At 40.7% G+C, this 13,201-nt stretch overlaps 1 protein-coding gene across 2 annotated transcripts in view; it reads right to left on the bottom strand.

Annotated features, from left to right (window-relative positions):
- The window catches only part of LOC135653207 (uncharacterized), a 45,672-nt gene that overhangs the window by 12,892 nt on the left and 19,579 nt on the right, over window positions 1-13,201 (bottom strand). For both annotated transcript variants that reach the window (XM_065174884.1, XM_065174885.1), the window contains exons 18-24: window positions 12,609-12,697; window positions 11,687-11,835; window positions 11,277-11,417; window positions 11,070-11,177; window positions 7,471-7,581; window positions 6,238-6,345; window positions 5,925-6,035 (exon numbers count right to left, since the gene is read on the bottom strand). In XM_065174884.1, coding sequence (XP_065030956.1) covers window positions 5,925-6,035; window positions 6,238-6,345; window positions 7,471-7,581; window positions 11,070-11,177; window positions 11,277-11,417; window positions 11,687-11,835; window positions 12,609-12,697 — 817 coding nt within the window. The remainder of the gene's footprint in view (window positions 1-5,924; window positions 6,036-6,237; window positions 6,346-7,470; window positions 7,582-11,069; window positions 11,178-11,276; window positions 11,418-11,686; window positions 11,836-12,608; window positions 12,698-13,201) is intronic.

Below are 13,201 nucleotides of genomic sequence, written 5' to 3'. Positions count from 1 at the left end.
ACTTAAAATTCATAAAAAATTGATGTACCGAATAATGTCATTGAGCAATGCAGACAAGGTGTTCGATGCTTGTCCATGGCGGTTTTCAATTCTGGTTTTTTGTTGTATTCTTCATGTTTTTGTTTTTTTTCTTTAGGACAGCTTTTACGGGGCAGAAAACACTATTGTCAGCCCCATTTTTGTTTGTTGCCAGTGTTTTTGTTTTGTGTTCGGTCATGTAAAACTCAAACATTTCTAGTTGTGCAACACTGCACAAAATGGCCCAAAACAGCACCATTCTCATGTGCCACGAGCTGATTTCTAACTAACGGACTAGCGGTGTGAAATGCCAGCTGTCTTAACACCTTGGAACCCCCTGGGTAGCACCCGAGTGGACGGTGCTTTGGGTATATGTTTGAGAGGTGATGCATCATCTTTAGTGTGCTCATTTTCTATTCGACGAAGGTGCTATGTGAACATTAGACCTGTATCTACCTTCGGAGCCCCCATTGTGTGTGTGTTTAGCCTGTTTTCAAGACCCTTTTGAGCCTAATAAAAGCTAGTTGTTTTGTGTTACTTTGTATCCCGGTATCTTGTCCTTTTCATGCACAACTGTCACGACCTAGCTGGATTTGCCTAAGTCGTGCGGCACCCTCGCGCGTCCGTCCGCAAAGGTCAGCCTCCCCGAAGCCTCCCATTGTCCCTTAGGACCACCAAAAGAGAGAACGGGTTAGAGAGAACGCCTCCAACGGGATCCACAAGCAAACATCTCCGAAAAACACTTCATAGACAATGCAAATTACAAACAGACTATTACAAGCTCTGAACAGTGGCACAACAAAGGGTAAAATGGTCCATTACAGACCGAAAAGCTCTCGAGCGTGTCCACATGACACAACCTTTATTTACAAGCCTAAAGAGGCCACCAACCCAACTAAAATGGGACTATTAAGCCTTCGGCCGCCCCTTTACATTCTGTACAAGGCATGAACATGCCAAAAGACACGGACATACATAAGCATTACATCAAACACCTTGTTTAGAAGTTTGTCCGTGACATTCTCCCCCACTTATCCCTTCGACGTCCTCGTCGAAGCCTTTGTGAACACTGCAACTCTTCACCTTTGCTGAGTCTTCAATCTTCTGCTCTAGCTGCAATGCGCCTCTTGGCTCCCAGCTGCTCTCCGCTGCTGTTTTTGAGTAGTCGAACCTTTGATCCGCCATGCTGCTTCAACTCGCCAATGACTCTGACTCTGGTGTGGGGTTGGCTGAGTTGTGTTGATCCTCGTTGATTCCTGCGGATCCACAAAATGAAGGAAAAGACCATTCTTACTGCGCCAGTTTCTCAAAATTTTCACATGCTGCTTGAACTGGGTGGATGCTTGTTGGAGCTTTAACGAGCATCGCCTCGCAAACTTCTGAAGTTTTGGGTCCTTCCTCCACAAAATCTGCTCATTGACTCTTCTTTCAGTTAGTTGTCACATCCAAGTAGGTTCGCATCACTTCCGCTTTCGATTGGCATTTCGTTGGGAAATGAAGCGGACAATCTACTCTCAGTAGCACTAATCACCGTTGGTGAGGATTTGACAACTATTGTCTTCCATTATCTTCGAAGGGTCTTTGAACTTGTGCAGAGCTCCTCTGCTGGATAGATAAGAGAACTGGGGTACTCGGTTTCGCCCATTCTCTTAAGAGTTGAGAAGGCAAAGGTTACTTGACTTCGCCCGCCTCCTCGAGGTTGTACTTCATGCATCGAGCTGGTTACTGGCCTTCGCCTGCTCTTTGCTCACACTTCTGAAGCACTTGAAGTGTTTGCACTCCTTGCGTTGAGTTAGCTACTGTGATTCACCTTCTCAATGCCATTGAACTTCTGGAATGCAGGAAGTTTTCACCCCAACTTGGAGTAATTCTCTGATAGATGAGGTCGCCTCTGGGATTGTACCGTCTTCTCCATCAACCCTGCCGCCTACTCCATTGAGTAGCAAAGGTACAGCACCACGTACTGCTTGCTTCGTTCCTTGGTCGTGCACTCTTGCATGACCCGAAGTCCTTCACTTACGGCTATCTTGATGAGAACCTTGTTGACACCGGTCTTACGAAGTTTCTTGGCCTCTGCCCTTCAGCCTTGTCTCAGTACTTGGAGATTGCCTCTGCATGCTCCACCTCCTCGGCCCCTTTCACGACCAAGCGCTCTCCCTCCGTGAGAGCAAGGGATCAATGACTTTGACGGAAGTCCCGCCTCTGCGGTACCATGGCGCTGCCATGCCCATGGCCCTACTATCCGTCGCCTCGCATCTGCATCCCTTTTCTTCATGATCAGTAGATATGTCTCCGTGGCACTCCTCTGAGTCCACCTCCATTCTAACTGATGCTTGATTTTGGGTAGCTAAGTCCCTCTGGACTCGTCGTCGCTTCCTCGCCCCTTTCGACCCCCTGCTTCAACACCTCTGTGTTCTCCAAGCAGTCTGTTTGGTCGATGGAAAGACAGACTGCAACTCCCATGCATGGCCTCTGCCATCGCGTTGTAGGGTTTGCACCAATTCTGTTCTCCTTAGCTTCCTTGGTAGCAACGTTCGCTTACTCGACCTTGTCCTCTGACTTGTCGGGCTCCCTTAAGCGAATATGAGCTCTGGAGCAGTCCAACTCTCCAGCTGCTTCGATCATACCTCTGCATGATCAAGTCCCTCCCATGGGACTCACTGGTACTTGCATTCGAACTTTTCCCTTGGTGGAACCCAGCCCCCATATGCTGATGACCAAGGTTTTCATCCGATGCAAAATTCGATGCACGCCCGGAAGACCCGCCTCTGCGGTACCATGGCCTTCACTCCTTGAATCCATAGCCCTTCTTGCCGTCGTGTTGTTCACCAAAGCGGAGCTCCCAGTAGCTCCCGATCATACCTCCATATGATCTCATCCCTCACGGGACTATGTCGTGTGTGTCGCATTGCCACGAACTGTTCCACCACGATCCGCTGCACCATGTCGCCTCCTGGTGACATCTCCATTGCATTCTGATCCTTGTGGAATAAACTCAAATTTTGAACCCTCCATGTGTGGCCTCTGCCAATACATCGCAGGGTCTCCTCCACCTTCGATTTTGTTCGCTCCTTTGGCAATCGACCTTCATCCACCCACTCTTGGGTCACACCTAGATGAAGCACCGCTCTAGGATAGTCCGTCGCCTAGTAGCTCCCGAAGTCCACCGACTTCACTGTAATTTGTGCACCATTGTCTGGATCCTGGGCCTCTGCCCCTACCAGCACAATCTCTGCTGCACACCGCTTCCTTCATAGCAACTCGAATGGCAACACTGTGGCATATTCTTCAAGAGTACCTGCCTCTACGTCCTCTTGCCCCGTGCTAAGGCCTTCTGAACCCAACTTCGCCTCCGCAAATTGAGTCGCCTTAGTTCCTCCATCAAATGCTCCTCCGAGATAAGGTGCATGTGCCCAAAAGCTCCCTTCGTCTTTGGCACCATGCAAGATGAGTCCGCTCCGTCAGAACGAAGGACCCATGGAACAACATGATCCTACTCTTGCCTCTGCAAGAGTTCATGTCTTTGACCTCTGTCTAAGGAAAGCACTGTGCTTCTGCTCCATGTTCCAACTTCTCTGCTGGCTCCCTTCATGCGGCTTGGGTACTTCGCCAAGTTACACCCAAGTTGCTCCGCTCCTCGTTTTTGCATTGAGTCGATGGTGGCCCTCGCGCCCACCATTCCACGGGTCAGCCCTCCCTTGAGTCCGATCTCCATATCGACTCTAAGTGTGCCTTCATTTAAGTTGCTTCAGGTCGCTCCCCCACTTGATCTCGCAATGCATCCACCCATGCATTCTCTCGAGCGAGATCATGTGACAACTCCTCGCTGCTTGCTCGGTCCATTGAGCTTCGTGGAGTTGTTGTTTGTGAGGTACTCCTCCTCAACATATGAAGTCCATCTCACATGATTCTCCCTCTGGAGAGCCGAGACTTATCCCTCCTGGATAACTGTCCCATTGGAGCAACATCTCTCTTCGTTTCGGAGACCACCATCCCCTTGGACTACTCCGATCTGCTGAATAAACTGTGCGTTGTTCTGCCTCCTGCAAACGCACTTGCTAGATTGCGCCTCCACGTCAATACAGCCACCACTGCACCCCTCAAGGCCTAGCAACATGCTGAACTCGTTGCACACTTCAGCCTCCTCCGGACGTATCCTTCGCATGCCGAAGAGAAAGTTTCAATGCTCCATAGCGCCGAGTCTCGGTCGCCTTGGGATGGCCACGAACAATCCATCGTCCGCATACAAGCCCATGCATGAGTACCGAATTCTTCGAGTTAGCAATTCCCCTCACCTCTGTGAGCTTTGCACAACTCTTTCGGTCGCTGAGCAACTCATTCCACTTTGCATGGTCTCGTCCTTTGCCAAGCGCCTCGCTTGCCTTGAGCACCATCAAGTAAAGTTGTCAACGTTGAGCCGTAGCTCAAACTCAGCCATCCCAACCTTTGTGCGCTCCGCATTCTTCCAAGCTTGCCTGTTCTCGTGGTGCCTCTTGCGCGAAGGGTTGGCCATTCCTCTGAATGCCAATGTCAGATGCCCGCTCCTCTGAGCGACTCTTTTCCCTACATCTCCATGCCCGTTTTCCCTCAAACGGTCGCGCGTGTGCTGACTGCCCTCCATGCAGCCCCACTAGGTCCCCCACGTTTGCATGTCAAGTGTTTCTATGAGTGCTTGTCCCGCTCTGATACCATAGTGTCACGACCTAGCTGGATTTGCCTAAGTCGTGCGGCACCCTCGCGCGTCCGTCCGCAAAGGTCAGCCTCCCCGAAGCCTCCCATTGTCCCTTAGGACCACCAAAAGAGAGAACGGGTTAGAGAGAACGCCTCCAACGGGATCCACAAGCAAACATCTCCGAAAAACACTTCATAGACAATGCAAATTACAAACAGACTATTACAAGCTCTGAACAGTGGCACAACAAAGGGTAAAATGGTCCATTACAGACCGAAAAGCTCTCGAGCGTGTCCACATGACACAACCTTTATTTACAAGCCTAAAGAGGCCACCAACCCAACTAAAATGGGACTATTAAGCCTTCGGCCGCCCCTTTACATTCTGTACAAGGCATGAACATGCCAAAAGACACGGACATACATAAGCATTACATCAAACACCTTGTTTAGAAGTTTGTCCGTGACACAACGGTGACAATTTACCTGCACGTTTGCCTTTCTAACCTTGTCTTCATTGTGTAGGTCCTTTGTGGAGTGCACGAGGTTTTGGTACCCTTGTGCCGCACGCATTAGGCAATCTTAGCTAAGGACATGACAGAAAAGTACCAAGCTAATATTGTGTGTCACAGGACTCGTATTTTAAAACATGCATTATATGAGAAAATTAATTTAAAAATGTTACTATCTTAAAAATGCTCAAACACCATTTATAAACAATGGGCTAAGAATGAAAACTATACTGGAGAAAAGTCAACTAACAAACAAGAATTGTTTGGAATGAAGTATGAAGTTTGTTTGCACCTTTTATATCCTGGTGTCATTTCGCCATATACAATCAAGGGTTGGATCTATGTAGGATAAGCAGAAATGACATTCGATTACAAAGAATATGTATGCCTAATAGCAAAACAGATCCTATATATGTAAGAAATTCAAAGGTGAAAGAGAACTTGTTAATAAACTTGAATAAGAACCAATACTCACATACTATATTATGTGCCAACTTGAAGTTCAAAAATATACAAAGGATCTAAATTTTTATCTTTGATGGCCAAGTTGTAGGTTTCTTGATCCTAACCCTATTGTTTTGCCAACCATGTAAGCAGATTAATTTAAAACTGTAAACCTGCATAATGAATCAAGAAAAATTGCCTGGAAAAACACTCTGAAAGTTGGTCCAATTGTTGATGCTAATATTTGATGATGCAACATTTTTAGGGAAAATATCTGACCTGATAATAAGCAACAGCACTTAGAAGATCAAATGTAGCAATGATCAAATCTTCATCTATCTTCACTTCCTTATCTAGAATGCACAAAACAGCCATCTGCAGATTTTTTATCTGAAAAAGAGGTATAAAAAATAAGAGGTAGATGTTATCTTCACTTTCAGAATAGATAATGATCCTTATCTAAAATGCACAAAACAGCCATCTGCAGTTTTTTTTTTATCTGAATGGGAGGTATAATAAATAAGAGGTAGATGCTATCTTCACTTTCAAAATAGATAATAGTAAAGGAATCTGTGGAGGAAATGATACAAACCTGAACAGCTTCTGCAACAGGGCTGACATTCTCCACTGTGTATGACTGAAGTCTCGATGCTATAAAACACAAAGAGGAAAGAGCTCTAGTCGCAGCCACTTGAATGGCCTGAAAAAGAAAAAAAACAAAAATTCTCTTACGTGATATCAACTCCAAGTGTAAGCTGGAAATGGATTAAACCTATAATTGCCAAGGAAAAAAAGATTAGCTTGACTGTTCAGAACAGCTATAGAAGAAGTATCTTCTTTATACATGCTGAACAATTTGAGCTGCAGCTTCACAAATTATGTAGCTAGATCAGGATAGATGTGTCAACCAAAGCAAAATACATTTGTGCAATCCAAACTGACACATAAGGTGACTTTCTAATTGCATAAAAAGACTTGTAATGAGTTAATATAGCAGTATAAGCAATCATTAAAGCATACGAGAGAAATATGTACACCTGAGCCAATTGACCATGTTATCTCTATTTTAGAGAACATTATACTTATCAAAGAAATGTGTCAGGCTTTAAGCAAGGATAATAAAGGTTGAGGCAAGAGCCACATTGTCCCCACCAATTAATCTCAATTTTCCGGTGTTTCAATAGGCTCAGGCAAAATCTGAAGTAATTTTTTTTTTTATTTCTTTTCAGTTAATTGCCTAGCTTGAAAGAAAAACCTTTCCATTTCCCAAGCTGAAATCCTACAGTAAGATATCTACATAACACATGGAGAAAAATCTTTCCTTGATAAAATGATCTAAAGATGGTATAACTATGATAGAAGAAACAGATATAGATATATATCCATATACACAGAGCAAGAGTACAAAATAATAAACATAGATCATAGCACAAGCAATCAAAAAAGCGAGAACAATATGGGTCCAATGTCAGCGGTCAGAGAATAGGGTCTAGATACTGTAGCAGACTAACAGAAATCACAATACTGATGAAGTGATGGAGAAACTCATGTTTGAAATATTCCTAATTTGGTGCTTTTGAAGTAAGCAAAATGTACAAAAAATCATGTGCAGCCTGAACACTTGAAGCAAAAAAATAAAGCATAGATTGGACCCCAAACACCATTACTATAATTCTACTCATGTCAGAACCATTCCTACTTGATGCCTGCAATAAACACAATACATACTAAAAGCTAAATTGAAAAAAAAAAGCTGACAACAAAGATTATCATGAACTTGGAACCCAAAAAAGTAAAGCAAAAAAAGAGAATAGATTGAACTTACAGAATTTTCAGAGAAGGAAATCAATGACACTGCTGCTTGAACAACAGGGAATGGTTTAATTGAAGGTGACAACACCATCTGGACAAGAGCTGACACGTTTGAAGCAGTTTCCTAAAATCAGTATAGGCAATTTCAAGTACTGCTTAGTGCTTACTGAAGAGAAGGAAACAGTTGTATTTATGAACAAAGAAAACCACTATATTGGAACAAATTTGAAGTGTAGTCACATTGTTTGCAGGAAAGAGATATATGAAGCAATTAAAATATTCCATTTTTCACATATAACATTCCATTTTTCACATATAATATAAGAGCTTAATCATATGTTTTGGACACAAAAAGTCATATCTAACAAATAAAAGTGAACACCAGAAGATTCTTAAAATTCAAGAGTATGCTACTTCTAGTTAGAGAATGACATGAAAAATAAATTCAAAAGAGAAACTTCTAGTGGCATATAAACATTGGAATCAAGAGACAAAATCAGATAACAGTATATTCCATCCTTTGTAGACAATTTTAAGCCCATTCAACACAGCTCAGTCATTCAACACAAATTTTTTACCAAGCAATACACACATGATCTCATTTAATCAAGTCAAACACCTTGACTGTAAATTAATCAACACACACATATGATATATATTCTGAATTAGCATAGCCATAGAACTAAATCTTATATATAGAGAGAATTATTCTTTTTATCCATTAAATATAGCAGGTACTATTAATGTCAGTCCATATAAAACCCTTAGGTGACACCTAACCCTAGATATAAAGTTTTCCTTTTTTGTCTTCCACTTGGGGCTGAGAGAGCCATATCTTTGGCGGCTAGCACCACATGCGGTAGACACCCATGATGGTTGACATGGGTGATGACTAGCTGATCACCCCCTTCAGCCCTTCCCGTTGCATAGATCAACTCTGATAACAGAAGTGGACCATGGACATCTCTGGCCTGCATGGAGTAAGGTTGGCATCACCTTCACCACTGCCTAGCCATCTGAACTATCCTACTCTGCTCTCAGCTATATTAAGGTTTCCCTCTTGCAACTCCATGCACTGTCTTTGCTTGCACCCAAGGTTGCTGCCTTCATGATGCTGCTTCCTCTCACCATGAAGCAGCAAAACCAGTGGAAGGCAAACAAGCTAAACTGGAGCTAGTTTGCTCATGCTCAATATGAGCAAAATTTGTCTCACAGACAACATCAACATCAGTCCAAGCTCAAACATCGGTTGTTTGATTGAACCAAGCATGATTGTGCTATCTTTTGTTCATGTTCAGCTCATTCACAACTCTTGTCAAAGTTCATAAGGTTTGTATTCTGGAACATAAAGTTAATACATAAGGATCATTTGTTTATTAGTCTTTTCTGTAACAACTTGTTCTTTTGTCATAAAATGACACGAAATTGATATCAAAACCTATCATTCTCTCATTTATGATGTGTCCCCATTAAACTTAATTCTTCCACTTCCAGGTGGCCAATGACATGCTTTGATTTTCACCACCACCTTACTTGTCATCTTGTACAAACTAACATTTAACATAATGGTGCCTTGCTGATTTAGTACAATACACAACAAACAGCCAACTCTAAAACTCAAAATCATGGCCATTAATGTGATGTCCCAAGATGATTTCTAAACACTTAAGAATCTTTGGACATCTGATACTTAAAAACACATCTGCCTCATATTGACAGATGTGGAAAACAGGTGCTATTCGGACATTTGTTGGATGTTCAGAAATATTCTCAAGTTACCAACTTCTTAAGGCAAATTTTGGACACCCATATGATCCATTTCTCTTTCGGGATTGGAGCTCTACTTAAAATTTCAAATATCAACAATCAAGTTACAAAGGTTACATGATTAAAATCAAGGTTCATCATACCACGATGTACCGCTCGGTACGGGCAGTACATACTGATCCAATAGGGAATCGGTATGAGCGGTACATACCAATCTATCGGTACACCCCACTGTACCATGTGTCAGTATGTTAGTACATACCGTACCGACGGTTGATCGGCATACCGATATGGACCGATAAAGCGAACCATGATTCGTCATTTTTCCTTCATGAAGCACCAAAGTATGAACAAGTGTATTAGTCATCCCAAAGGATCATGCAATTCAAATTTCAAACTACTCCCGAAAGGAGAATCTCGATTGGTGACAATTGGTTATGAGTACATTGTATCTTCTTCTTTTTTACCTATCCTATAAGCTCTTATATCTTGCACATGTAGGCATTCTATCATGAAATAGGTTTTTGTATTTATTTTCTATGGATATATGTCTTAGGAAGGGAGATTATTGCTCCACTGTTGCAAGAGATTGAACTGCAAACTCAAATCTTCCCATCCACCAATATTAGGTCTTCACTTGTATTCTGTTTTCTTATCTAAATTCATCTTGCAAAAGTAATTCTGAACTAGTGGCAATTGGAAATGAGTATATTATATCTTGCTTGTGTTGTTATTTAAGCTCCTATTTCTTAAGCATGCAGGCATTCTATCATGAAAGTGGTAATTAAATTCTTCCTCCATGGATATATGCCTTTGGGAGGAGATAGTTGCTCTATTGTGCAAGAGCATGAACTGCAAAACCAATCATTCATCTTGCTCAAGTTCACCTTGATAAGAATTTGTCATATCATTAAATATCAGATTCATAACACTAGTAAATTCTTAGAATGCTTGGAATCTTTTTAGATTTTAATGGTCTGATATAATTGATCTTTTTCTTACATTGATAAAAAAAGGTTAAATCATGGTGATAAAGATGGTGAAAATAACCAATACAGTAATGATCTAGTGCTGACTTATGACAACCTATAAATATAATTTTTTCCACTAAGCTAAAATATCGATAGTTGCCACGAAAATAGTGCAATCTAGACACGTATGCGAAGAACTAAAGTAAGATGTACCAAACCTGTGTGGATTGACCACATGCACAGTATAGTATAAACTTTGTAGGTATAAACTTTGCACCATGTCTAGCCATGCCAAGCTGTGTCCACATTCATATAGTTCTTTTGATGCAATTTACTACATTAATAGATTTCATTTAACACTGATCAAAGCGTAACCAAGTTTTGACACAACTGTATATTGCATAGGTAAAATTCAAATTTTTAAATAGAAAGCAAATGAGATACACATGATGACATGGCATGCAGCCTGCATCTGTAGCATGATGGGAAGCTATCAGAGTGGTACCTACAAGAATATCCACTAACATTTTGATCCATGGCATACATTTGATGCCTACGCCTTGCCAAATCCTCTACTGCATCACCACACATTGCACTATGGACATATTTTAACATGCAACACTATTGTGCATCAAACATATCCAGGAAACTAGAATCAGAACCTTGATAAAATCACAAAATAAATAGCAAAGGAAGCTATTAAAAGTTCCTGATAACACAACAATAGCCAGAGAATACCATAATACTGCTTTGAACTAGTAAGTCTGTGCTAAACAGAATTTAACTATATGGATACATCTTTTCTAAAAATTAGAAATTACAAAAAAAACTTCGGTAGACAAGTATTGTCAGTGTGTATTAAAAATTTATTCACCTGTGATATATAAGGCATAATAGAGCATAATACATCAAAAGCAGAACAGATGGCAAGCTGAAGGTATTCAATTTCCTTGAATTCATGATGGTGACTGATATATGACCTCTGTTTATTTTCATCATTCACACAGATCAGAACTGTCAGCATTACGAACTTGATAAAATGGCAAAGGAAAAAAAATCACAAAATAGCATTAGTGCATACCAAGGCCTCTGCTGATATACACATAATCCGGCAGAGGATATTATGGACAGAGGAGTCATAAAGTAAAATGTCCCATATGATGCCACTGAGCTTTTGTGAATCCTTTGATGCTCTGATGCAACTCTTTATTACTTCAAAAACCTGCAAAATATCATCATCAATCTAATGAAGTTTCATAAGTCACCCAAAACAAATGCTGATCAATGATTAAAGTAGTCTATGTCGATTAATATGTAGAGGAAGCACAGACTGAAGTTACATGTATAACACATCAACAGTATGAGCACATTCCATAAACACAAGAAGAGGAATTACAAACGAGTAAGAAAGGATTAAATCTTACATGCACTACCATGGGCAGAGCAATAACATTGAATATTTATACAAGCACAAGGAATAGAAGAATCAACCTTCAGTGTCGCTTTCCAACAAGAATGCTTTGACTTGTACTTCCAATGCATATGATTGACAAAGACATACTGAAGAGAGAATATAATAAAAGCAGAAACCAAGTTATCCTCTGCTCCTTTCTCCACAAGCTGAACAGTGAAATCAAGAACTGCAATGACATAATGGCACACTTAGTTATGACATAATTAAGCATTTTAAACTTCACTGAATCAAAAGAAGAAAATAAGGAATACTAGTCTATAACATATATTATAAGATTCATAAAATCAATGATCAAGATCACACTAGTGATGTGCCCTCAACAGAGCTTGATGGCCAGAGACACTTTATGCAGATAACCTTGTTGATCTTATAATTTAGACAACATAAACTCTAGCCATATCTTGATGCTTTCAGTGGGTATATCAACACAGTGAAAGTTGGCTAAGAAGAGCAACCAATGAAATCAAAGTACATATCAATGGTTGGTTATTACCCTTTATGTAGGCTCTATGTATTAATTAGATATGTATTAGCATCCCCGAGTTTCTAGGAGTTCCATGTCCATCAATGTCTTTAGTCTTTACCCTTCTTCAGTCAGCAGACCACCACATGTGGAAGTAATTCATAAGAAGCTTACTGAGCACAAAAACAGGTCTGTTATATTAATATAGATATTCATTATCTGAAATATATCATCAACAACGCACACCAACTTCACCATGAGAAGATCGACATTAAAGGGATGATGTTTAAAAAAAAAGGTCAAAATATCGATTCACTGGCAGTTCATGGTTAGGAAGATTTTACAGATGGAAAAACCCAATAAGGAAGAAGCAAGATAAGAAAGTAAGACATGTTTTCTGCAGAAGATGTAGATAATATAAATGCAAAGAATTCAAATTAGAGCACAGATATTTATTTTGAAAACAGAAGACATGCCTGAAGCAGCTAATGCATAAGAATCATCCTTTTCCCCAGAGTCTTCCATCAGCATCCTAACAAGGCCTCCTGAAAGCAACCAAGTACCACTGAAAACAAAAGTGATGTCACGCTTTATAGACACACAAGTGACTTTATCAATTGCTTGTAACTAAAATCCAATACTTCAAAATTCTTATCATGAATTCTAAAAATTCTGAACAAGATAATCCTAAAAGTGATTATCTTGTTCAGAAAATAATAAAATAAAGATGTAAGTTCAACATCGAACAAATTATATCAGCTATTAGGGTTTAACATCAGTGTGCCACTTGACCATGATGGCCAATGGTGTCAGAAGAAATTAAATCTATGACAAAGACATTAATAAGCCATGACATTGTTCTCCAGGACTCCAGATTCCTATCAGAAATCAGTTGATTCATGCAGCAACTTGCAAATAGAGAGATCACTTCATTAAGATCAAACTTTTAAGAAACTGGATTTAATTCCAAACAATGAATTTTTGTATCTCATTTAATGTCCAATCATGATAATGTTAGATTCAAGTCTTTTAATTTAAGAAGATGTTTCGTGGGAAAGCTCCACTGGGT

Source organism: Musa acuminata, chromosome BXJ3-11, assembly GCF_036884655.1.
Source record: "Musa acuminata AAA Group cultivar baxijiao chromosome BXJ3-11, Cavendish_Baxijiao_AAA, whole genome shotgun sequence".
Taxonomy (NCBI): Eukaryota; Viridiplantae; Streptophyta; class Magnoliopsida; order Zingiberales; family Musaceae; genus Musa; species Musa acuminata.
This window is presented reverse-complemented; position numbering and strand designations above follow the sequence as displayed.